At 44.2% G+C, this 27,391-nt stretch overlaps 1 protein-coding gene across 3 annotated transcripts in view; it reads right to left on the reverse strand.

Moving 5' to 3' along the window:
• LOC135898209 (protein krueppel-like) overlaps positions 1-27,391 on the reverse strand; it is a 184,832-nt gene that overhangs the window by 122,603 nt on the left and 34,838 nt on the right. Inside the window, exons 1-2 of one of the 3 annotated variants that reach the window (XM_065427050.2) lie at positions 23,178-23,443; positions 3,136-3,178 (exon numbers count right to left, since the gene is read on the reverse strand). The exons of 1 other annotated variant lie outside the window; for it this stretch is intronic. In XM_065427050.2, coding sequence (XP_065283122.1) covers positions 3,136-3,144 — 9 coding nt within the window. In that variant the 5' untranslated portion in view covers positions 3,145-3,178; positions 23,178-23,443. Of the gene's footprint in view, positions 1-1,987; positions 2,006-3,135; positions 3,179-23,177; positions 23,444-27,391 lie in introns of those variants that run through there. One more of the 3 variants, XM_070535404.1, reaches the window with a different exon arrangement.

Genomic DNA, 27,391 nt, shown 5'->3' on the forward strand with positions numbered 1-27,391 from the left:
TTAAAATAATAATATTAAAAAACGCAAAAGCACAAGACAACAAGCTTAGCAAAATAAGTGCCTCGATGCACTCAATTTGCTTGTGTGCGCAAGTGGACAGCTATACCAGCATGGGAAAGGCAGGACGCCCGCCGTTTTAATCCAGTTACGGCTTGGCTCTTCGCGAAGTGAGGCAGGCGACGGCTTACTTACGTTCTGAGCCCGGGGTGCATTTTTTACGCAGCTTATTAGTCGGGCCGAGTGAGGAGACACACCGCCTTTACCTCTTGGAGCTGTCTTGCGTTTGCTTATGAAAGTTACTGCTCCCGACAACGAGAATCTCGGTGCTTGCATGCCCAGCATGCAAATACAGAGAGCGAGACGGGTCTTTCTTTGCACATTCCACTTTGCGCGTGGAGCGACTGTGCGCTCCTGTTCATGCACGGTGATATGTAGTCCGAACGTTGCCCCGTTCCACAAGCAGAGCGTCCGGACCACTGTCGGTGTACCGAGGTTCAAGTGCGTAGTTTTCGACAACCTTCCAGAATCGCCTCCGAACTGCTCGCTCCACATGTGTCGCTGACATCTCTCACGTCTTGCACCACTGCTTTGCTGTGTGGTCCAAGCCGCAGTCATCATTTCGGAACGTGTCGCACGCAGCACACTCGACACTGCGGAAATCATTAATAGCACGTGCCGGTACTCGATGCCACGTGAGTGAGTGAGTGAGTGAGTGAGTGAGTGAGTGAGTGAGTGAGTGAGTGAGTGAGTGAGTGAGTGAGTGAGTGAGTGAGTGAGTGAGTGAGTGAGTGAGTGAGTGAGTGAGTGAGTGGAGTGAGTGAGTGGAGTGAGTGAGTGGAGTGAGTGAGTGAGTGAGTGAGTGAGTGAGTGAGTGAGTGAGTGAGTGAGTGAGTGAGTGAGTGAGTGAGTGAGTGAGTGAGTGAGTGAGTGAGTGAGTGAGTGAGTGAGTGAGTGAGTGAGTGAGTGAGTGAGTGAGTGAACATTCATCGCGTCCAGCAAAACGCGATAAAATGCGCACCCGGCTAATGCAAATGGCTCAGGACCAATCACCTCACCCAGAGAATCCAAGTTCGATGCCAGTTGACGCGCCTTCAACTGTCATATTTACTAATTTATAACGTTGAGTTTACCGTTATCACAAATGACGCTTTAGTTGCGAGCACACGTGCATGATTCCAATATAACCGGCCGTTGCCTTGCAAAACAAAGACGATCGTCGAAGCAGGCTACTCCCCATAATGCTTCTTACTGCAAGGAAGCCAGCTTCGGAGGTCGATTTTTATAAGGAAACTACGCACGTGCAGACACTTTCTAAACCGCGCAGAAGTTACCATATACAGACAAGTCACTATCAGCAAAGTAGGTTGAATTAACCATCGTCAATACAGGCATGTGCAAAGCAGTAACTTCCGGCACACCACAACGAGCCGTAACAAACGCACTTCCACTCCTTTATGCCACGCGCAGAGCTCCCGGTCGCAAAACCGTGTGGCGCAGCCACAGGACGCTGTAGTTTCTGCATTGTCGTGGTCCCCGCGCTATTTTTTAAGCAGGCCGCTCGGTCAGTACCGTTTCTTTGTTGCCGCGTATATTAATTGCATAGTTGTCGGTCGGGAGCTGTAATCGCCCACTCCGAACGAACGCGCGCCGCACTGCCTTCGGGCCCCTAGCATTATTGAGTCACGTGAACATCACCGCGCTAGTTTACGGTTGAACACGCTTACCGTGTACTTGTAACGCGAGTTATTATTTTGCTCACCGAGTTGCCCCTCGCCGCAGGAGACACGAGGCGATTCTTAATTCTCGTTCCTCCTTGCGCCCCCCCCCCGCCCCCCACCCCCCGCCATGAAAACGCGTGCAGAATTAAAACTACTACCGTTGTTTATACTTCTTGTTTCTTTCGTATTTCTTTTCCTTCCGATTCATTCATTCATTATGTTATTATTGTTTTTTTCTTTCTTTATTTATTTTTTTGAGGGATGCTTACCGGAACGGCTTTCTGCCCCTGCAAAAGGGCAAAAGTGAACAAAATAACTGCGCTCGCTTGCTTTGCTTCGATAACTTTTTTTTTTCTTCAAGCTGGGTCATTCAATTTTGAATAAGGCGCAGGAGGAGTTGTTTTGAACGCCGCAGTAATCAAATTACGCTGCGCAAAAGGCGTGCAATGAAGACCCACCACAAAACAAAGCACAGCGGGATTCAGACGCCGCTGCTAATACGTGAGCAGATTTATGCTCCCCTTTTGTCTTCAAGCCGCAAAGTTGGAGCGAGGGAAGCGGAAGGGTTGAGGCTCCTCGTAAACGAAAAAAAAAAGATGAGAAAGAAAGATAGCGCACACTTAACAATAGGGAACAAAAAAGAGTCTACGAACATCGAAAAACACGAGACCGAGGACTTTTCTGCTAAACAAAGATATTTCTTGTTCTTTATTTCTCTTCTTTTCCTTTCTTCTTCTCCTAATTTTTTTTGTAAGGTTTCTCTACACCTCGACTTTTCACATCATACTTTCTTTTTTATCATGACCCTTGATGCTCATTGACTGTTGGCCTGCCACTTCCTTTAGGTGAAAGCATGAAAATAGTCGCCAATTATTACCGCAAGTAGTTCTTGACTAGCCAACAGAAAATAACGGTCACAACGAAAGAAGTAAGAAAAAAAAAGGGGTATATATTGCAACTGCCGAAGGCACAGCGTTTTCCCGCTTCCAAAAAAGGAAAAGAGGGGAAGGGGCGTGCGAGAAAAATAAGAGGAGGAAAGAATAGGAAAGAGATAAAAAAACACACATTGACATATTGCACGCGCTGCTGCACTTTTTTCCAAACGACAAAAAGCACACAAGTGTTCTGTAAGAGAAATTACACACATCCATGGCCAGACGAATGTACAAGCCAACATTTAAAAAAAATCACTGCGAAACCACAGCAGGTCAACGCAACACCTGGAACTGTAGGTAAAACCCAGCATCAATCAGTTTGGAGTATGCAGAATAAGCAAACAAGGCAGGGCAAACGAGGATTGGTTGACAAAGTGGCCCACTCGTCTTGGTGTGCTGGGTTTAACCTTATTGCGCATGCATCTGAGATTGTTCAAGAAAGCTTTGTAGCAATTTTTAAGAGTATATGTCGTCTCACTCACCAGCAGCATGGCAGGCCCCTTGCGGGTTGGTGTGGCTTTTCACCTATATATTGGATAAATGTGGTAATAACTGTAATCAGAAAAAAATAAGGCTGAGAAAAAAGGGAAGGGGGGCAAAGAAAGAAAGGCTGGTGGCTTTCCCACCAACAAACATACTGGGTCTGACGAAAAGACAGTCTCCGTGCCCACAGCCTGGTTTAGAGTGAATAAATCGTAAGCATTTCCTTACAGCACGTGCCTAGGTGACACGCATATATATATATATATATATATATATATATATATATATATATATATATATATATATATATATATATATATATATATATATATAGAGAGAGAGAGAGAGAGAGAGAGAGAGAGAGAGAGAGAGAGAGAGAGAGATAGATAGATAGATAGATAGATAGATAGATAGATAGATAGATAGATAGATAGATAGATAGATAGATAGATAGATAGATAGATAGATAGATAGATAGATAGATAGATAGATAGATAGATAGATAGATAGATAGATAGATAGATAGATAGATAGGGAAATAGAGAGAGGTGGAAGGGAGGAGAAAAGGGGGAAGAGAAGGAGATAATGTGAATAGTTTCAAGTCAAAGAGGCATACTTTAAGTCCACATTTCCGTAAAATGGTGCTAGCCATAATGTTTCCAGCAAAAGGGCACGCTTTCAATACAGGCTGACCTAAATTATGCAACACAAAGTTACCCTTCAGATCGCAAAATTAGAAAACGCATTTATTAAGCGAAATCGTAATAACCGATAATGCCTCGACGATATATCGCGCCAATTATAACGTCTATACCAGAGCTATGAAGCTCGATCAGCAAAAATTATCGTTTCATCCGAAATACTTTATTTTTGACAGTCTGATATACGCAGTCATCAAAAAAAAAAAGAAGAACACGCAACATAAAGAAACAAACGTCAAGAAAGAAAGTGCTATCATCATCTTTTTCTTTCGAGTGACTATTCCCATCCTTTTTCTGATGCAGCGCAGCTTCAAAACCAATAACATTTTTTCACTTATGGCGCTTAAAACATATCACTTGTCAGATGAAGAACTGATCCGCAATAGCACGTCTGCATGGTCCGCGTGCTTGTCAGCAACATCACGTTACTTTCGTTTCTATTTAGATAACTCCCGTTTTCTCGTTGCAATAAGTTGCAACAACAAGCGCCTTGTCCTGTCTTTTGTTCCTTCTTTGTGTGCCGTTACCATTGGCGCTTCATTTTCTGAAAAAAAAAAATTCTTTTTGCAAACTTAGGCTCGTCTTACGTGCATAAGGCACCGAGCAAATGTTGAATTACGGATGGCATACTTCAACCCATATTACTGGAAGTACTGGGTTTCACCGCTCGATACAGAAGTACACGAATTATTTATGACCAATACTGACCCGCCCGTTTTTTCTCGTTTCATATTAGGACACCGACTAATGGTCGAGCGCTTATCTTGCGTATGCGGATGTAACATGTCGTTTGCGTTTTATACAGACTACATTAATCGCAAGAACGTGTATATACAGTGAGCAGATATATGGAAAGAAAAAACAGAAACATTTGGGGGGGGAGGGGGAAGGGGGTTTGAAATATCACGAAAGCGATTGGCCCTTGGGCATTTACTTGCTTCAGCTTATATCTCTGAAGTCGCGCGCGGGGCATATTCCGCGATCGAAAACGTATCACTTGATACACCGCCCGTGTAAACCCTCCATGATTTTTAGATAAATCCTGCGTTCCACAGGGGGTCTCGCAACGCCAACGATTGAACCCCTACGTACAACACACGCTGAAAGGACGCAGCCAGATCTATAGGTCAGACAGTACCAGGATCAGACGTTCAATGCATGCACAATTCTGCTTCCACAACTCCCACTTCGTTCACCTCCTCCGCATTAACGGCTGTGAGAAGCATTGAGGAATAACGCCAGCGAAGCCCTGGGCTGACTGTCTTGATTTTATTTTTATTTGATAAATAAAATGGATGTTTTCTCCAACTATAGCTTATCTCTTCAAGCCCGCTTTCTTTCTTTCTTTCTTTCTTTCTTTCTTTCTTTGAAATGATTGATCGAATCAAGATAGTTGCGGCACATATTTCAAGCTACGTATTATAGACGGTGAGCTCGCAAAGCGCATGCACATGGCATGAATCCTCGGGACTGCATCACTTTTGAGATGTTAATTTTGAAATTGTCCGTCGAAATGCATTGACGTTCTAGTTACTTTTGCTTAAAGAAAATGCTGCTTAATGCATCGAACTAAAAATATATACAGGGTGTTTCAGCGAACACTTTCAAATTTTTTTAAAAGATTGCCTGTGGCAGATAGCTAAATTCTAGTTTATGAGCCGTTCTACTCGCAACGGCGGACACTGATTGCAAAAGAAATTATAGTACAAAGCTGACTAATTAACAGGAATTCACTAATAAACTTTTAAGCCATTTATCTTATGGCCCATATTGCAATTTCCACATTCTAGCGGTGGACTTCGCAAGGCGGATCCACTTGAAACGAATTCTCAGGACGACACCAATTTCGAGATATAGATTTCCGAACTTTGCGGAGAAATGCATTGGAGTTCCAGTTACTTCTGTGCTTCACTGCATGAAACAACGTTTTGTTACCAAATTAACTGGAACGCCAATTTATTTCTCCGCAAAGTTGGATAATTTATATCTCGAAACTGGTGTCGTCTTGAAAATTCATTCCAGGTGGATCCACCTTGCGAACTCCACGGCTTTAATTTGTAGATTGCCATATGGTTCATAAACTAATTAGTTATAAAATTACTTAGTGAATTTTTAATAATTAGTCGATTTCGCATCTAAATTCTTTGCGCAAATATTGTCCGCCGCTGCGAGTAGACCAGCTCATGAACTAGAATTGTGATGTCTGCCACAGGCAACCTTAAAAGATTTTTAAAAGTGTTCTCTGAAAGTTTTCGCGTGTTTCACGTAACTTGTGCGAAGGATTAAAAAGAAAAGTGGTTAGCTGCAGCTGAACTAAACCACTGACATATGATTTGCCGTCATGCGGCCCTCCTAGGAGTACTTTATTATATTCCGCTTAATTAGTTAACTAAGATGAACCACGCAAAATTTTTTGATATCCACTTTAGGGTCAAGAGCGTTACGTTGCGTTGTAGAGGGGCTCCAGAAACGACCGATCCAATTTTTAGTGGCAACGTACGTGGTGCGTGGTGATCTCTCTCTCTCTCTCTCTCTCTCTCTCTCTCTCTCTCTCTCTCTCTCTCTCTCTCTCTATATATATATATATATATATATATATATATATATATATATATATATACACAGTGAAGTAGACGCGCGTATGAAGCGGTTTATTGACGTTTCGGCCGGGGTCCGGCCTTCATTCCCTTCAGTCCGGCCTTCACACCAGATTCTGATGAAGGCCGGACCCCGGCCGAAACGTCAATAAACCGCTTCATACGCGCGTCTACTTCACTGTGAATATTTACCCGGACCCAGAACTGCTTTTTTTCTGGTATATATATATATATATATATATATATATATATATATATATATATATATATATATATATATATATATATATATATATATATATATATATATATATATATATATATATATATATGTACGTATTTCGCGGGCTTTCTTTACACAGTGAAAAATAAAATCACCACGCACCACGTACGTTGCCACCAAAAATTGGATCGGTCGGTATATATATATATATAAACGGGAAGAAAGGGGGTTAACCGAGGGACCAGATAATTATTAGTCATAAAATGAGAAGCCAACAAACAATGACACCAAGTACAACATAGGGGAAATTGCATGTGCTTAATAAATGAAATAAAGTAAGGATAAATTAATGGAAATTAAAGTGGATGAAAAAACAACTTGCCGCAGGTGGGAACCGAACCCACAACCTTCGCATGTCGCGTGCGATGCTCTACCAATTGAGCTACCGCGGCGGCGTTTCCCCATCCACTTTCTTGGGTATTTATGTGTACTAGTAGGATGTGTACTATCCGGCAACATTGATGCCTTCAGGTAGCATATGTGGGTTTATTGACCAGTTGCCTTCACCCGAAAAGATCACGTTCTCGTGACGCCTGCGGCAAAAAAAGACGTTCCACGTCCGCCGCCAAGGTCTGTGAGCGGGGGCGCTGGCTAACACTCCCAGGGTTCTACTAGTACACATAAATACCCAAGAAAGTTGATGGGGAAACGCCGCCGCGGTAGCTCAATTGGTAGAGCATCGCACGCGACATGCGAAGGTTGTGGGTTCGGTTCCCACCTGCGGCAAGTTGTTTTTTCATCCACTTTAATTTCCATTAATTTATCCTTACTTTATTTCATTTATTAAGCGCATGCAATTTCCCCTATGTTGTACTTGGTGTCAGTGTTTGTTGGCTTCTCATTATATGACTATATATATATATATATATATATATATATATATATATATATATATATATATATATTGAAACGCACACACATGCACTCATTGGTGCTCCGGTTATTTATAAAAAAACGCTATTTTAAGCACTGAAGTGCACAAATAACTGGAACGATAGGATAGGATAGGCGTAAACTTTATTTGTCTAGCGGTTATTGATGTTGGTGCCCGGGGCTAGGCTTCCAGGGGTCCATCGCCCGAGGAAAATCTTCCGAGATCCTCGGCAACGGCCCTAGCCTGCTGGACGGCCCACTCCTTGTCTTCGGGTGCCTCCCAGCGAGGCGCCCCGCTTCAAAGGGTCCTGCTGGTGTTTTCCCCATTCCCCCTGGTCCTTCTTCCTCATGGCGTTGGCATACCCAAAGCATACGGGGCATATCGGCCCGTTCGTGCTCGCACCACGGGCAGCCGCGGGCGACGGGTGCAGCGCGGGCCACAGGCGGTGCAGGTGACCAATGCATTTCGTCGGACACTTTGAACATTGATATCTAGAAATTGGTCCAGTCCAGAAAATTCGTTCCAAGCGGGTACACCTCGCGAACTCACTAGTGGCAATTCGTACATTAAAATATGTTCCATAAAATAATTAATTATCAAGTTCATCAGCATGAATATGTTACTTATTCTATTAAGCATGTTGATTCTCTAAGATGCAGTGGCCACCTCATGGAGTAATTTAGATAGAGGGTTAGAATTGTGCTACCTGCCGCAGGCAATTAAAGAAATTGGCCGCAACCAAAAAAAAAAAAGCACCTTGTATATACTGTACATAAGCGCACGTTGTCCGCAGTAACGTATTTGATGATCCGCGTTGTTGTCGTTTTCCCGTCCATCCATATCACGGTTGTATGGTTCCGAGGATCTGCCAGCATCGTGGCAAGCCGTCATTAGAGGAAATAATGAAGCAAAAGAAAAAGTTAAACGCCAACTGGAGTTTTTCCAGGCCGAAGCTCGTTCCCCGAGCATACTGACCAGGTGACTACGAACCGAATCCCTTTCCTGGTCCCTGGATCAGTCTAAACAAAGAAGGTTGAACTAACGAAGCAACAGCAATGCGCGTGACAGTTGAATAGATGGTGACCACTGAACGCACCTCGAGCTAATCGCTGGGGCGCCGAATCGATGACAAAACTGGCCTTCACACCCCAGGAGATGCCGATAACTACCGCCATCCAAAAGGAGTGGAAAAGGCAACAACATGTTGACCGCCGAATAACTGTCAATTCTCAAGATTGATTTGATGATGATGATTTGGGATTTTTATGGTGCAGCAGCCGTGCAGACTATAATGCGCCAAGAACATGTTTTTCGTATTAGCTTATTTGTTGAAATGCTGTAAAATGGTGTAAATGGCCAAGTAAAAATATAAAACATGAAATGTGCTACAGTTCTTGTAGGATTCCTGTGGCTTTTAAAAAGTTAAATGTATCTTCATATGGGACCAGTGGTTCATCGCTCAATAAGAACATAGGCGCTTTAGGAATGTGTGTGAGGAGTGGTGGCGTGAGCAGGGTGTGTGTGTGTGTGCGTGGGGGGGGGGGGGGGGAGGTATGCAGATTAACTTCGGGAGGGATGGGGGGGCTGGGTATGTGCCTGGCTTTGAGAGTGACGACGACACACAGCAGCCAGGAACATCGGCGGCCACAGCCGGGCACGCCCAAATGTAGGCTTGCAGTTAAATTTTTGTAGTGGAATACCTGTTCAATAAAAAAATTTCATTTTTCATAGCTAGTGCCTATTAGACGACAATCTATTTTGTATATCTCATAATTTTTGTTACATATTTTTCTTAGTAGATACAAGCGTTTCTTTACAAACTTTGCTCAATCGTATCCAACAATCTTGATTCTGGCAATTTTCATATCTTTTATGACCTACATCTCGTTAATAAAACTTTTATGCGTGAAAAGTGCATTAATTCTGCTTTTTGTTTAAGTATTACTTAATATATTCAGTGCAGTAGATTTTTCCGGAAATAGGATCTGGCGTAACCTACAGAAACACCTATTTTCGTCATGGTAGAGAAAGAGTTAAAGAACTCCAGGTGGTCCGAATTTTCGAAGTCCCCCACTACGGCGTGCCTCATAATCAGATTGTGGTTTTGACACGTGTAACCCCATAATTTATTTTTAGGACCCCCCTATATAAGAACTTCATTTACTCTCTTATCGAACACTGCTCTAGATTTTCTGAACCCATGTTGTCACTTCTTAATTTACTGTAGTTCTCTTATACTTATGACTTACGTGAAAAGGAGTAGCTGTCACCATAATGGGTGACTAGATCGCCTTCCCTTATTTTGGTTTCAATAAAGAAGAAAGCTATTTGCACACACGTATTCAGGTATATAGGATTATACACAAATATGCAATTACGAATTTGTGAGGGTTATTTGTACATGGTACCCGAGGAAAGGAGCACGTGTTCTCCAGTTCAAGGCTCTGCGACACTTTGCGAGGTTGTTTTGTTGCCGTTGATATTTTCTTTTATTTTTCTTTAATTCTTTTGCGTGTACCAACGACGCGATTGTCAGTTAGATTAAGTACTGACAAAAGATGACCAAATTGTCTCTTCGAATGCAATCAGATAAGGTAATGAATCGAGGAAAAATATCGAAAAGACGTCATTATACGGATGATTACAAGAGCCAATACCTGCATTGACTTCGGTCAACCAGAGTGTACATAGTATAGGGATGTTTGAGGCGGGTTCTTCAGCACATTTCAACCGTTTTCTCAGATATAGTTGACCGAAGTTGCACGTTAGGATTGTTGATATATCATGATCGAGGCAAACGGCGTAGCGCATCGGAAACAGGACAAAAGAAGGACACAGACGACACACACGTTTGGCGCTATGCGAAACGTTTGTGTCGTTTGTGTTCTTCTTTTGACATGTTTCTGATGCGCTACGCCTTTTGCCTCCAGCTCAGACATAAGTTAATCTCAATCAATAGCGGGAAATTTGAGAGCGACATTATGATCCAGATTATGAACAGGCCACATATATAAAGCAACCGGCGACTGCCCAACCGTTTCTGAAACGTTTTCAGTGTGACACTTGTCGTGGTTGCAAGCACAGGATTTACCGACACCTGCACGTCGGCAGCTTAACTTGGGAACATTTTATAGCAGCGTCGTCTCCTAACAAGTCCCTCGCGAGCATGAGGATTCCAAAAGCTCGACCTACACCTCCCCCCCCCCTTCTCATCTTACCCCACCGTCGGATCAGACATGTGGCACGCGTCGACACAATGCCGGGAGCTGTAATTGCGAGTGACAGCTTGACGCGAAGCTCCCGTCATCTTGACAGCGTTTGTGCAGTGCGCATTGGGCGCCGTATACTGCGGAGATACGTGTGCGAATCTTCAAAACGAACCGCACTATAACTTGTCCCAGTCCCTGCTCCACATTTATAGGCATGCGAACCATTCTCTTATACGCATACTGGGGTGAAATTCTCGGGCGATCACTTTCTGGTATATATATATATATATATATATATATATATATATATATATATATATATATATATATATATATATATATATATATATATATATATATAACTACTACTACTACTACTACTACTACTACTACTACTACTACTACTACTACTACTACTCGAGGAGGTGGACATTACGAAAAAAAATTAAAACACATAGTGGACGAATTAATGAAAATTCACTAAGTTCTACCTAATTACGTTATAGTACTTTAGACCACCGTCAATTGCTATATATATATATATATATATATATATCCGGGCCACCGCATCTAACGGTGGCCCGGAGCAAAGCACCGTCAATATATATACCGCTCCTCAAAGAGGCAGAACGTGTGAGCTTCAGAACAATAACCTAACAATCTGCGATGTTGATTCCTACAATTAACCCATAACCCTCAGTCTCCAGCAGCTTCGGAGCACCTGACCAAGGCGGCGGTCGGACCTGTAACGCAGCAGAAGGATCTAAGAATCTCTGGATCCGTACAGGCCGCCAATGAAAACTGACCTTCTCAACCTTGAACAGCTGAACTCTGTCGAGTGAGGCTAGCTTAGCAGGACTCTTTGAGGAACTATCAGACATTGTTTAGGATATCACCGGCCTTATAGTGAGATTAGAAAAACTTGTGAGGCTTATACATTGCTGAATAACGGCCATGTCCTCTGCTATAGAGGTCTCTCAGACTTGAAGCAATACGGGACGGGATTTCTAATCCATAAGGACATAGAGGGCAATGTTGACGAATTCTACAGCATTAATGAGAGGTTAGCAGCAGTCGTAATAAAAATTAATAAGAGGTATAGATTAAAGATAGTAAAAGCCTGCGCTCCTACATCCAATCACGATGATGAGGTAAGTTTTATGAAGACGTTGAATTAGCGATGAGAAAAGTGCAAACTCGATATACAGTAGTAATGGGTGACTTCAATGCAAAAGTCAGGGAAAAGGCAGGCGGGTGAACAGGCAATTGGCAACTACGGCATTGATTCTGGGAACGCTAGAGGAGAGATGCTGGTAGAATTAACAGAAAGGAATAAGCAAAGAATAACCAACACCTTTTTCAAGAAGCGTAGCAGCATAAAGTGGACCTAGAAAAGCCCTAATGGTGAAACAAGAAATGAAATTCATTTCATACTTTCTGCCAATACCACCATTGTGAAGGATGTAGAAGTGATAGGTAGGGTAAAGTGCAGTGATCATAGGTTTGAGAGAGCTAGCATTCACCTCCTTTTGAAGACAGAAAGAGTAAAATTGGTCAACAAAAACCAGGTCAACCTTGAGGTAGTACGGGTAAAAGCAGACAAATTCACGCTGGTGCTTGCAAACAAATAGGCAGCCTTAGAACAGAGAGATGAAGATGACATAGAGGTAATGAATGAAACCGTAACTAGGTTGGCTTCAGAGGCAGCAATTGAAGTGGGAGGCAAGGAACCAAGGCAACCAGTAGGCATGCTCTTCCAAGTAACAAAGTACATAATAAAGAAATGACAAAGAATGAAAGTGTCCAACTCAAGGGATAAGATAGAATTCGTGGAGCTGTCAAAACTGATCAACAAAGCGAAAATAATTGATATTCGAAATTATAACGTGAGAAAGACTGAAGAAGCCGTAAGAAATGAATGCATCCCGAAATCAGTGAGAAGGAAACTTGGCGTAGGACAAGCCAAGAGGTATGCACTGAAAGATAAGCAGGGTAATATCATCAGCAATTTAAGAGATATAGTAAAAGCAGTGGAAGAATTCTAGACTTACCGGTATAGTACCCAGAGGACTCAGGATAACTCCATTCAAAACAGTAATGAACAGGATACAGAATCTCCTATAATTAGCGATGAGGTCGGAAGGGCCTTGCAAGACATGAAACGGGGAATAGCGGCAGGAGAACATAGAATAACAGTCAATTTAATCAAAGATGGAGGAGACATAATGCTTAGAAAACTGGCGGCTCTCTATACGAAGTATCTGTGGACTTCAAGGGTCTCAGAAAACTGGAAAAATGCAAACATTATACCAATCCACAAGAAAGGAGACGTTAAAGAATTGAAAAATTATAAGCCCATTAGCTTACTCCCAGTATTTTATAAACTATTCACCGAGATAATCTCTAATAGAATAAGGGCAACACTGGGCTTTAGTCAACCAAGGGAACAGGCTAGCTTCAGGCAGAGATACTCTGCAATGGATAACATCCATGTCATCAATCCGCAGAGTACAATCGCAGAGAAATCCGCAGAGTACAATGAGCCTCTACATATGGCTTTCATATATTACGAAAAGGCATTTCGTTCAGTAGAGATACCAACAGTCATAAAGGCATTACGTAATCAAGGAATACAGACTGCTTGCGTAAATATACTGGAAAATATCTGCAGAGATTCCACAACTAACTTAATTCTACACAAGAAAAGTAGGAAGATACGTATAAAGAAAGCGGTCAGACAGGGAGACACAACATCTCCAATGCTATTCACTGTGTGCCTGGATGAAATATTCAAGCTATTAAAGTGGGAAGGGAGTAAAAATCTACGGCGAATACCTCAGCAACCTTCGGTTTGCCGATGACATTGTTCTATTCAGCTACACTGCAGACGAATTACAACAAATGATTGAGGGTCTTAACAGAGAAAGCGTAAGAGTGGGGTTGAAGATTATTATGCAGAAGACAAAGATAATGATGAATAACCGGGCAAAGGAACAAGAGTTCAGGATCGCTGGTCAGTCTCTATAGAGTCGGTGAAGGAGTACGTTTACCTAGGTCAATTAGTCCCAGGGAACCCTGATCATGAGAAGGAAATTCATGGAAGAATAAAAATGCGTTGGATCGCATACGGCAGACATTGTCAGCTCCTGACTGGAAGCTTACCATTATCATTAAAAATAAAGGTGTACAATCAGTGGCAGAGACTTGGAGACTGACAAAGAAGCTTAAGAACAAGTTAAGGACCGCACAAAGAGCGATGGAACGAAGAATGCTAGGCATAACCTTGAGAGACAGAAAGAGAGCGGTCTGTATCGGAGAGCGAACGGTTGTATAGCCTATATTCTAATTGACGTTAAGAGAAAAAAATGGTGCTGGACAGGTCATGTAATGCGCAGGTTGCATCATTAGGGCTACAGAATGGGTACCAAGAGAAGGGTGCCAGAGAAGGTTAAACACCGTACTTTCCATCTTCCCACGAGGATGGAAAGTACGAACGGGCAGCACGCGCCCAGCTTTCTGTATACCCTTCAGCCACTGCACTGCGCTGACTGGCATGCGCGTGAGCAGCTCGGGATTCGGCGTGGACACAACCCTCCAATTTATGTGGCGTGAAAAGAATCTTGCTTTACGTACGTACCCGCACGTCCATTTGGCGCGCGTTTCGAATTGCTCGAAATATAAAATAACTCAGAAATGCAGGCTATATACCGCTGTCATGGAGTCAAAGGCTACCTACTAAAGAAAACACAAGAAAGCTAGGCCAGATTTTTGCGTCAGTGTTCCTTTAAGAAGAAGCTTTGTGAAGGCACAGTGAACCGGCTAGAAACCGTCAGTCTGTGTGACTATATATCTGAAGGACGCCATGATTTTGCTTTCACACACCAAAATAACAGAAAGCACATTTTCTAAAGTTTTTTTTTTTTTTCAACATAAGACGCACGTACGTACGTGCGTGTCGTATTGTGTCTTACGCCCTACTCTATGGGCAAACGTACTGACTGGTCTGGTTGATTGGGCTGAACATCCAAAAGCAGCGAAGTGTGCAGCGAAGGAGGCGGTTGTGAATGGTTATCGATTAATTTTGGCCTTACGGTGTTCTCTAATGGGCCCGTTAGATTTAAATAGATTGGTTGGTTACAGTGTTTTTATAGGCGGTGTTAGGCCTTGCAATATGAACCTGCAGTTGCTCCACTTGTTCGCCTCTTTCGCTGTTCAGGGTTCGGTTGCCGCATACATGTCCATTAATTCAGCGTCCCGCAGATACGCGAGTAGAAGGCCTGAACTCTCCTTACGAATCATCGTCAGTCCTTCAGCGAACATGATATGATCCACACACGCGTTTAGAAATACTCTTGTTTGCAGGTTGTCAAGTGGTGAAGAAGCTTAACCGATCGGACGCCGCTCTGAACAGGATCGGCCAACTCTCCAGGACGGGCGTTCAAGTCTGGGCTAAGTACCTCTCCGGTATACACAGAATGTCGGAAAATTGGTGACGAGGAACACTTCATTTGGCCCTGCCAGCGCTTCAATCTCGAAAGGAGGGGGGACGTAAATTGACTGTAGCATGCTTCTATTGCACCCTCCAACGTAACGCAGTCGCCGGGGTCGCGAAACGAACCTGCGGCCTGAATGCTGAGCAGCAAAAAGGTCGTAACCACCCCGATGGGTGACGTCACCATCGAGCCTGCTCCTTACGCATTTTAACGCACAGTTACTCAGCTACCACCCAAAACAGAACGCGGAGAAAGAGCGTCGGCGTCGAACGTGCCAATGCGCAGTTGCTGTTTTGCGTAAAACAAGTCGCCAGATGCCCGGTGCCGCGGCAAAAGCAAACGAAAAAAAAAATTCCAAAGATAAACAAGTGACTGTAAACAACAGACAAGTCAAGGTCATAAGGGTCACACTTGCCACACTTGCCGTTGACCGCTGACGAGAGATCGTCGGGAGGGAACGAGCTGGCACAGGTAGACACTGCTTGCCATATATTGCTTGGCGTCAAGCGTGGATCTGATTAGGCTGCGGGCGGTCACAGACGATGCGCCACGCTTGGCTGCAACCCACGCGGTCGCACGGCATTCTGCCGGCCAGAGAATGCCTTCGTGTAACCGGCGATTGACCTTATGCCGTGCACGACCGCGAGTGGCCGCAGCTGCGCGTGAAGTGGACAACCCGTTTGTTTGAAAGGGTTCGAAATGTCAGGGGTCTGCTCGGCGAAGCCAGGGCTCCGACCGAGCGGACGTCGTCGAGTCCATGTTTGACAATGGACCGCCGGTGCTCGAGACAGCAGAATGAGACGACCGCGGCCGAGGCGATGCTCTGAAACATTTCAGAACCGGGAGTGTAGCATCATATGTTCGTTCATTTCAGACGCGGCGTTATGAAGGTGTTTATTCTACGCTGCAGAAGCACTAATTGATTAGTGGGATAACGATCGAGGTGCTGAATGCCTCGGCGCGTCAGTGATTTGATTGATACTATAATTGTAAGCCAATGCACCACATGTCCGTATTTTGATATTACATGGCATTCTGTATAAAAGCTCACATGTTCTGATATAAACCTGTAAGATCCGTTTACAGAAATCCGTTTACAGAAAGCCGCCGAGTTTAACATTAGAAGTAAAAAAAAAAATCTGGTGAGCTTTCCGTATTTCACTGTAAAAAAAATTAAAAAACAAAAGAGAAAGAAAGAAAAACTATGGTGTTTATTTCTCAATAGTGGTCTACGTCACATGATCTTGCTAGGTTGTACTCTTTGCGGTGTCTTTTCCTTCCTTTTCCGTAATGAAGATCCTTGGACCCTGGCCGTACGCTTCGTTGGCACAGAAAGCCACTAAAGCGCTCTTGAAATACCTCAAGTCGAGAAGTCTTGGGAACCGTGTGTAGACTTGGGGCGAACCTTCCAGTGTGCACGAAGCTGTGCTCTTTCTCTCTCTCTCTTCATCCCCATACACCCTTCCCCCTGTGCAGGGTAACAAACAGGACGTGTGTATGGTTAACATCCCTGCCTTTCCCGTCATCTATTTCTCTCTCTCTCTCTCTCTCTTTTCTTCCTGTTGTGCGAGGATATATCAGTCATCTGTAACGGACTTCTTCACTTTTTAGCGTTGCTGCATCAGTAGTGCTGCACATAAACTCACTATTATGTGCGTGCCGGTTGCGTCCCACCGAACAGCTTTTCAATTCTCTAACAGTAAGCCGCCCGAGCGTCGATCGGCCGGTATGCACGTCGACGCCTTATGGGGACTTTTTTTTTTTCATCGGCGACGCGTAACGTAAACCTCGAATTCAGCGCAATCTCACCGCCGCACCACCACACCGCTTTGACCCTCCTGCAGGTATAGGTATACATGCTAACCGTCATGTGTTCCAGCGGCAGCTTGCAGCGGTAGTGGTGCAGTTGCGATTTACTGACATTCTAACATGTGTCGATCGTGTGCAATATCGATGTGATTTCAGGTGAATCAGTGCTGAAATACGCCTTCGTTTCTGCTGCAGAAATGGTATCTTCAGCTGCAGTTCTCCCGTAGCTGAAGATATATGCTAACAGCCGAACTATATGAAGCGCATCTTCAGCCGGGACCACGCTGTGTCGTCCGTTTCAGCCGTTTCGGTTGGCAGTGCGCTCATCGATTTGACGACATGCAGAGTTTGGAGTTCGGCACGAGTTCACAGCTCTGCGGCACTCGCCTCTTCGAAGTTCAGGCTTTGGCTCAGGCGTCTGGGCTATAGCTGCTGATAAATCGCTCAGGCAGCGCCCGACAACCCGGACGCTCACAGGAGGCAACGTGACACAGCGCTGTGTCACGTTTGCGTTGTCACAGTCAATTCTATATATATATATATATATATATAGGTGCGGGGTAGTGGCGTCGGAAGCATCGTAGAAGCGACGGGTTGAGGAACTTCGGGGCGAACTTGAATTCCGGAACCTGTTTCGAGGAGGGGACGGCCAACGTCTCCGGCAGTGATGGGAAACGTGACCGATTCGGCCGCAGCAGAAACAGATCGGCCTGTCGTCGGGTGTACGCCAGTCCGAGGGATTCCTGGTAGCGTAGGGATAACGGACACTGTGAGGTGGACTGCGATAGGACCGAGGCATAGGAGCAGGGCGGGTGTGAGGGCGACTCAAGGAGCAGCCACTTGGAAGACCCATATTAGCAATTTCCTGACGAACCACGGACTGGATCAGCGATATCGTCTCAGCAGTGGTGTTTCAAGGCGTCTGTTGAGGCGAGGCAGGAAAGGCTGCTTCGAGTTCGCAGCGTACAATTCGGGTCACGTTTTCGCTTGGTGGTGTCGAGCTAGATTGGTCGGTACAGGAAGAGGTCGCTGCAGTATTTGGAAGCCGTGTAAACTGATTGCATATACGACGACTCTTCACCTGCTCTAGACGGCGGCATTCCTTCATGATGGCGTCGACAGTCGATAAGTTTCTGAAGACCAGAAGGTTGAATGCATCGTCCGCGATGCATTCGATAATGTGTCTAACCTTGTCCGCCTCTGGCATGGACGTATCGATTTTATGACAGAGGGCTAGGACGTCCTGAATGTAGGAGACATACGACTCGTTAGCAGTTTGGGCACGCGTGGCGAGTTGTTGCTTGGCGGCTATTGTCGACCAGTCGGATTACCAAAAACGTCGGACAACTTTTCTTTGAACAATTCCCAACTGGTTAGCTCTTCTTCGTGTGCGTAAAACCACGTTCGCGGTGTTCCGTCGAGGTAGAACCCGACATTGGCCATCATTATCGTCGGATCCCATCTGCTGACCTTGCTGACCCCCTCATACATCTTCAACCATTCTTCTACGTCAACACCATCGAGGCCGGTGAATTTGCCGGGGCCTTGCGGCTGAGGTAGAGCAACGTACTGGGTATGCTTAGTCGGCATTAAAGCTCCAGATGCGGTGCCTTCGACTGGAAGCATCGTCCCAGGCAGGGTGAGACGTCCGCTGCGGAGCTCCGCGGCGAAGACGCATACACCGCACGTCCTCTTTACCGTCGACGACCTTGTTCTGTTTTCCCCCCGTAACAATATATATATATATATATATATATATATATATATATATATATATATATATATATATATATATATATATATATATATATATATATATATATATATATATATATATATATATATATATATATATATATATATATATATATCTTTTTGTACATAAATAACTGTACCGCGAGTAAAACACCGCACAAATTAGGATGATATTAAAGAAAATCGTTATAATAATGTAGACCAATCAATTGCGCTTTCTTGGGGCTGCGCGTACGCCTGCACACAAGTAATATCGTCCCGTGAAATTCTTCACGCTGCTGCTACTCTGGTCCTGTATTTTTACACCACTGTATCTCTGTATATACATGCGTTTGGAGGGAAAGAGGCACGGTTCGTTTGCTCAGAAAATGGTGGTTAATTAAGATGCTTGAATTCCTTAACTACACCATGGCACCCATGACGTCACATGTTTGGCTGTATCTTCGTGTGTATGGGTCAGGTAGACTTTTATGTCTTTCCCTAAATGCTCTTTCTCACGTGGCTTCTAGTACACAATATATATATAAACAGAAACATGCTAGGCTGAGCTTTCTTTTTTTTTTCATTTTTCATTTCCGATAAAATATCTATCTAATAATGAGAGCTTAAGTGAGGTGTATAAAAACTATGCCTGCCAACTCAACCGAATTTTTCGTAAAGCTTACGAATTTGGGCCCGTTTTACGATCTGACGAATATTGCACAGTGTTTTACGAGAAATAAGCTCTGTACGTGGAAAGGCTTCGTTCGTCGATTCTGAAACTCCTGTTGGAAGTCTTGCGATGGTTAAAAAATGCGGGAGGGATACTTTCTTCGCGCAAGTTTGGACAGAGAAGTTCCTGAAACAGTCGCTGGAAAAGTCCTTGTGATGTAGCTGTGTGTTGCTTGTCACTATTTTCTGTGCCAAGTTTGTTGCTGCTTGTACGCCGCGTTCGAGGTTGAATCATATTTATTAAAGTGATTATGTATCCCTTGGAAAGCCGTGCGCTCAGGGCAGGCATTATTGAAAAACAAAACGCGTGCTATCCCCTCCCCCTCCGCTCTTCCCTCTTAGGGGTACTCTCGGCGAGAGTTTATGCGAATTTTAAGAGAGAGAGAGAGAGAAAGGCAAAGGAAAGACAGGGAGGTTAACCAGAGATTATCTCCGGTTGGCTACCCTGTACTGGGGGATGCGAATTTTAAAGTTCGCATCTTGGCAAGTATGCTAACACCCATGACTCAGCAGGATGCTTGTGCACAAAGTTCTCAAGTTGGAATTGGCGGTTTCACTTATTACTGACGTTTTTGTCTCTGGCAAAATATAATATGAACTTGTGATAGGCACTGCGCATTCGGTGCATCAGAGTTGTGACGCCCTATACTTTAGCTCAATATTATCATTTTAATTTATTCTCTTCTCTTACTTACCTTGAAGTATGCGAACGAAAACAACTGTAAGTCGTTACTATAGCCGCGTGTTGTACATGGAGTAGTCAATGATGAATTTAAAAGTCCCCTCTTAATTTTAATTTATCGATCTCAATTCGCCGGAATGAAAACAACTGTAAGTTGTTAGCAGCCACATACTGTATGCAGTCGTCACCGGTCAGCATTGTCTTAATGTCTCGAACTGATTAACAAGCTGTACATTACTAGCTTCGGGACCAAGCGGTATCTATTACAGTGTTATAAAACACAAAACGCAGAGAAACATCTGAAAACGTTGTTTTCAAGCAGGTGTGAGTTTGGACCTGTCTGTTTTCTCTTTCTCAGTTAACTTCACGCGTATATCCCTCGATCGCTCTTCATGTCACCTTACAAATAAAGCTAAGTTTAATGGCAGTTTTTGCTTTAATATAAAGAACGGCACTGGTGTTGGCTGCTCGCTGAACCACCGAAGAGCGAACTTGGGTAGAAGACACAAGCTCTGTCATAACTTTATATTATTATTATTATTATTATTATTATTATTATTATTATTATTATTATTATTATTATTATTATTCAAGACTACTGTTATTAACTTGCCTCTCTACTTGCATGAGTCAGACTGTGTTCATTGTAAATGCGCACCTATTCCATACGTGGATTGTGTGAAATATCTCGGAATCTATTTCGATAGTAATTTATCGTGGCAACATCACTTATCACTTATTTGTTCGAAACTGAGGTCAGTAGCCTGGCTGTTATTTAATATCAAAAGTATTGCACCCTTGGCTGTAAAAAAGATTATAGCACAGGCACTAGGTTACAGTGTATTAAGGTATGGCATTACAGTCTTTGGCTTTTGCTCGGATCGTTGGAGATGCAGGGTTGACCGGATTCTAAAAAACATTCTTAAAAACGTTGCGTACAATTCCCCAATAGTAACATCTGCAAACATCTTCCGTGAACTTGGGCTACCAAACTTCCATTCATTACTTATAGAAACAGTTGTCGTTAAACATTTCTGGAATTCCGATTTCAAACAAAAACGTGCCGCCGCAAGGGAGCTAAGAAAACATGTCCGTTATGTTGTTCCACGTTCAGCCACAAGGTATGGCGCGGCCAGACGCTGTGCTTATGTGCCTGACATATTTAACAAACTACCAGAAGAGTTATTTAACGCGACATCAAAAAGAACGCTCAAACACATCTTAAAACAACTAGAGTAAAATTACCCTCTTGTACATTGCTTTTTTTTTGCATCGCATTATTTACCTCCTCAATTTTTGTTACATGTATAGGTAAACAAATGTTATCTTGTTCTTCTTAATTTTTTGCCTTTCATTTTTTTTTTCTCTTTTATTCATCTCTCATCAATTTTTGTACATCTTTTGCCTTGTCTATGATATTCATTGGCACGGTCCTACAAGCCAACTAAGGCTTAGACCGGCCTGCTTGTGTTGTTTTGTATATTGTGTGGCAATAAACATTATTATTATTATTATTATTACTATTATTATTATTATTATTATTATTATTATTATTATTATTATTATTATTATTATTATTATTATTATTATTATTATTATTATTATTATTATTATTATTATTATTAGGCGTTAGCCAGAAGAGAGATGAGTTAACTGAATTACAATAACGCACATCGCAGCCAGTGGGCGCGTACGTCGTAGTTACGTACTACCTCGATACAGCTCGTAACATTTGTGGCTCCTTGAGTGCCAACAAACAAAGTAATGAAAAAAACAAAAAAAAACAGAGTGCTAGCAGTCCACACATCTCTTCGGTCTCCCTGTCGGCGCTAATTTTAAATTACGTGTTCTATAGCTTCCCAAGGCAACGCAATAACTGAGAGAGTCCGTACACAGGGGTACGCTCTGGATTGATTCCGACCAGCCGGGTTTTTTTCTTTTTATGCGCACCCCAACGACGGTAAGTGATCGAGCTTTTGGATTCCGCGCACGCGTCGAAACGCGACATCCGCGGAAATCGAACCCACAACCTCGTCCGCAGCAGCAGAGCGTCGTGGGCACTGAGCCACAACGACGGGTGTCGGGGCTGAAGAACCGCAGATGGACCGACATCAACAAGCTCACCGGTAGCAAACATTCACGTTACCTTTAACTCGCGTGAAGCTTAGTTCATAAAATACACGTTACTATATACTGAGTGTTTCTACGAATTTACTGCCAAAACATTTTAAAGATCACCATTGGCAGATAGCATAATTGTAATTCTTTAAGCTGGATAACTCGAAGAGGTAGACGTTACGTGCCCGAGAAATCGAAATGCATAATTTAATTATTACTAGAATTCCCTCATTTGGTTTTTTAACTAAATACGTGTGATCGGCACGTATTGCAATTAAGCTGTAGCCGGGAACTTCGCAAGGCGGATCTACTTGGAACGAGTTCTCAGGACGACACAAGTTTCGAGATATTAATTCCCGAACATTGCGAAGAAATACACAAGGCGGCCCACTTACTTTTATGCTTCAAAGCATAAAGTGGCGTTTTGATCAAAATGTAAGTGGAACGACGGTGGACTTTTTTCCGCAATTTAGATGGCACGTATCTCCAAACGGTTGTCATCCACAGAAGTTTTCTCCAAGTACACATGCATTGCAGTCTCACCGGCTACAATGTGTAAATTACAACAGATACTGTATAATAATTAGATAAACAGTTAATTAGTGCTGTTATTTTTTAATGAGAAGTTAGTTATTTTTTAATGATGAATTTCGGTTTCTCGCGCAAACCATGTCCACCTCTCAGGGTAATACAGCTCAAGGAACAAAATTGCGCTATCTGCCACAGGCGATGTTGAAACAAACATTTCTTTTTTTCTGCCTTCGCCGAAGCATCCGGTATATTACGTATGATCTTCTTCGAGAGCTTACCGTGCAAGGAAGGCAAGGAAGAAGTCTTTCGCGGAAGAACAAGGAGGCGCCGTCCGTCGACGTCTCTCGCCGAGTCGAAGCAGCAGGCGGAGAGGGGAGGAACACCGAGAAGCGTCTCGGCCGCGACGGAACGCGTGACGAAGTCGCGGCATCGGGAGGAGAGCCGCGGTTTTAACCCATTTCGCGAGGAGGCGGCGGCTTCAACGCGAACCACTGGCGAGGGTGGGGGGGCGGAGGGGAGTGGGGAGGTCGATACAGCGAAGGCGTCCTCCTCAGCTGCTGCTGCTGCTGCTGCTGCTGCTGCTGCTGCTGTGTTTGGTGCGACCGCCTGCCTGCCTGCTGGCGTCTCGCAATCGTCGCAGCAGCAGCCGCAGCAGCACGCGGCAGCTGCGGCGTGCGCCCGCGCCTCTTGCGTCGGCGACCTTCGCGAGATCGCGCCGAGAAGGTTCGAAGAAGAAGCGACGGCGGCGAAGTCGGCAGCGAGCTCGACGACCACCGCCGTCTACGCGCCGTCGCCGAGACATGGAACCCGCACGATGTGCGGAGGCGAGCGCGGGCGGCCACCGTCTAGACGCGCCTGTCGGGACCGCCGCTTCGACTGGCCGACGCTCTGTACGCTACGGCCACGCGCCGCCAAGCGATGCTCGCAGTGAAAAAAAAAAGAAAGAAAAGAACGAGAAAAAAAGAAAGAACAGAAAAATAGAAGGGGGACCCGGGGCTCAGCGCGAGGGAGAGTGCCCCGCGGTGATGGTGAAAAAATTTAAATGAGCGGGTACGAAAAAAAAAAAAACGAGAAGGGTTGAAGACACGTGATCAAAGCGCCGTGTCGGCTGTGTTTAACGTTTCTGTTTCTCTCTCTTTCTTTTTCTTTTCTTCTTCTATTTTCTTTGCCGGACTTTTTGTCGCGCGTTTAGACACTTTGGAAATGAGCGCGCGCTTCTTCCATAGAGTCGGGGAAAGCAACGAAGGCCTCGTCAAAGATAATATTTTAATTCATTCTGAATTTTCTGCCACGTTATACTCTGATATCTCTATCGTGCTGGCGTGAGTTGACGTGCTTGTCATGCGCCTTAATTGTGTTTCTTATCACGCTAAGCTGCGCGATGCACCAGCGAATCGAATCTATAGCGAGGAACCATTACTTTTGTAAAGGAGCGCTATCAAGTCAAACGCATGCGATCGAAAAGAAAAAGAAGCGCAGATAACGATCTGATAGTAACATCACCTGCGCTTTATTGCTTTACTTCGTGACAGTGTGCGGTACGGTTCCGCTCATGAGTTCGGCCGCTTCGCATTCTTATTTCTTGTTCTACCGGGGCTCATTTGTTCTAGGTAGTCACGAAGCTCCAAAGGGCAAGCACGCCCGGGTTAGTGTCCCACACATTGACGACAGCGGAGGTACAAATGTCACATTTTGTTTTACATTTGTTTTACAATGTATAGCGGCAGTTTCTGGCGAACGAAAATAAAAAAAAGAACATTGTCACTTTCGCCCGAAGGGCGAGGCATTGACTGCGATAGCAAGGTTTAGCTGTACGCTTGAACTCCTTGGACGATATGGTCAATTATATGGTACCTGTGGGTGCGGCATGGCACGAAGCAGCATACAAGGTATATTCTATACGTGTATAATCTATACGGCACTCGAGTTCTTCTTCTGTCACGGTAAAGTTGTTCACACCTTGCCTATACCTTCTTTACAAAGTTATTCCTCCGAATTTTGAGAATGACAACCCGTAAACAACGGTCATCAAACAAAACACCGACAGCGCATGACTTTTATGTTAAATATTCTGAGACTGAAACATTAAAAGCGTGAAACAATAACAGAAAATCGGCCCACGCAAGAGGCCGTGTTTCTACCAGAAAGCCCTCGTGCATAGCGTTCACCGCCAGCGTTTCCCGGTAAACATTATGGTTACATAAGCTGCATTTGCTGGGAAGCGTGCGAAGCAGTCGGAAATCTTTGAATGCTATCGGCGTCCCACTCTTCAAGGCGACGCTTAAGCGTCTTCCAAATTTCTTTCTTTATTGTTCTTTTTTTTTTTGAAGGAGAATGGAGTGTTAACCAGGGGTGGCTTGCACGATCATTTAATAACGAATATAATAACGAATTTCAGAACGCGTCATATAATGTTCCATAGACAACGCCTGGTCCGCACAAGAACGCGTTCTTAAATTCAGTATTACTTTCGTTATTAAATGTTCGTGCAAGCCGCCCCAGGTTTCACAATACTCTCACTGAGTCCAGCCTTCATCGTATAGTCACGCGGGGATACCCAACGATGATCCATCACGCGGTACTACATGTATGGGGTAGGAAACCCGCATTTAAACAACTACTCGTGCCCGGGAATCGATAAGACCCGTTAACCAATTAAAAGGCAGAAATGTTTGGGTAACAATATACTTTTACGCGCTCAGACGTCATTTGCGACATGTGTGTCCATAAAATTACGACATCAATTATATGGACACTCCTGGCGAATTTTTACCGTGGCCGTCAAAGTCGGCATGCTTGTTGGTCTGGTGTTATATGTGGATTTTTTTATATTCTAGATAGATGCGATATCATTAAAACACAAATTTCGCTCTGACCAGGTCTTGACTGGTTTATCCCTCAGAATCTTTGGCAATTGCAGAGCGCAGGGAGCAGTTATTAAAAAAAAATTCATTCACAGAGTATGCCTTTTATCCCAAACCATTAAGAGAGAAAGAGAGAGAGAGGTAAATGAGATGCGGCAGGCAGGGAGGTTAACCGACCGGAAGACAGATATCCAGTTTGCTACCCTGCGCTGGGGAAGGGGTAAGGGGTGACAAAGAGAAAAAGAAAAGCACACACCGAGCAGTAGAGGAGGATAAAAAAAAATATCATGATGTCAAGCGATCCATGCAGAACACGCCAGAGATCCGGTACACTCGTACGCAGCCACCGACTCCCTCCGACTCCACATTCCGTCTGGATTCCCGGAATACCCCGAATCGAGACAGCTGTTCTCAGCCGACTGTGGCTTGGAGTATCCTTTAGGAATGCGTTCGCTTGCTGCATCTGAATGGCTGAGACTGCTGCCTGTGACAGTTGCGGCAGCGACGAAACCATCGAACATGTCCTTTGTATTTGTCCTCGCTGTTGTCCTCAGAGACATTCGCTCGTGACGGCGTTAGCACGCCTCCACGAACGGCCTCTTTCTGAGCAGACGATCTTGAAGTACCGGTTGATGCGGTCTTCAACACCAGAAGGTCACGAAGGCGCTGCTGAAGTTCCTCCGCTCAAGAGACCTAGTTGAACGATTGTGACTAAACCACTAAAAACGCGAAGCAATATTTCAGCTCGCAATCGTCGAGGCGCGCAGCGTACCACTTCCGCGCTGCACGAGATGAGACTGGACGAGACCGACGGATAACCGTCGGCATTGATTAATGCCCAGGAAACGTTAAATCCGTATTGAGCACTGCCGCCCGTAAGAGTGAAACTGCCACATTTTGACATTGTGAGCCCGACTATTATTTATCGTTTATCAATAGTTTAACATAAAAAGCGTACACTGCGAATGAAATGGTTTATGGCTGTTCTTTGGGCTCTAGATTTACCAGAATTCTGATGAATAAATCAGTCAAGACAATAAAACCTAGTCAAAGCAACTTTGACGTTTCAATTAATATAGCACCTATCTAGCACATAGAATGATGTCTACGCACCAGCACTTCGACGCCCACGCCAACGGCGAAAAGTCACCAGGAGTGTGCATATAATTATCATCGCAATGAAGTTAAACACGAAATGTCGACATTGTTTCTTTTTTGGTTCGAATCTTGCCTAGGTGTTGTGTTTAGAATTTTAGTATAGAGAAAGTTAAAGGGGCCTAACTTCCAATCTTTTTTCTACATTTGAGGAGTAAAACTGCATTAAAATAACGCGTAGTAAAATCATAAAGATTGGCAGTTTCTCCCGAATGCGAAGCATTCGTAGCGTAGCAAGGTTTAGCGTTCCGCTCGATCGAACTCCCCGCAGGGTGTTGTAAAAACGCGCGGAGGCGACATGGCACTGCGCAGCACGCGAGACAGCTGCTGCCGAACAGCGCGTGAATGGCATGCAAGTCGCAACGCAGATCACAAGGCGTCGCAACCCGGACGGTGCGCGAGTTGAGACCGACGGCAAAGCTTCCTTCGTCAGGCGGCCAAGGAAATGAATACGTTGGTCTATAGCTCGACTT

The sequence above is a fragment of the Dermacentor albipictus genome, chromosome 3 (assembly GCF_038994185.2).
Source record: "Dermacentor albipictus isolate Rhodes 1998 colony chromosome 3, USDA_Dalb.pri_finalv2, whole genome shotgun sequence".
NCBI classification, from domain to species: Eukaryota; Metazoa; Arthropoda; class Arachnida; order Ixodida; family Ixodidae; genus Dermacentor; species Dermacentor albipictus.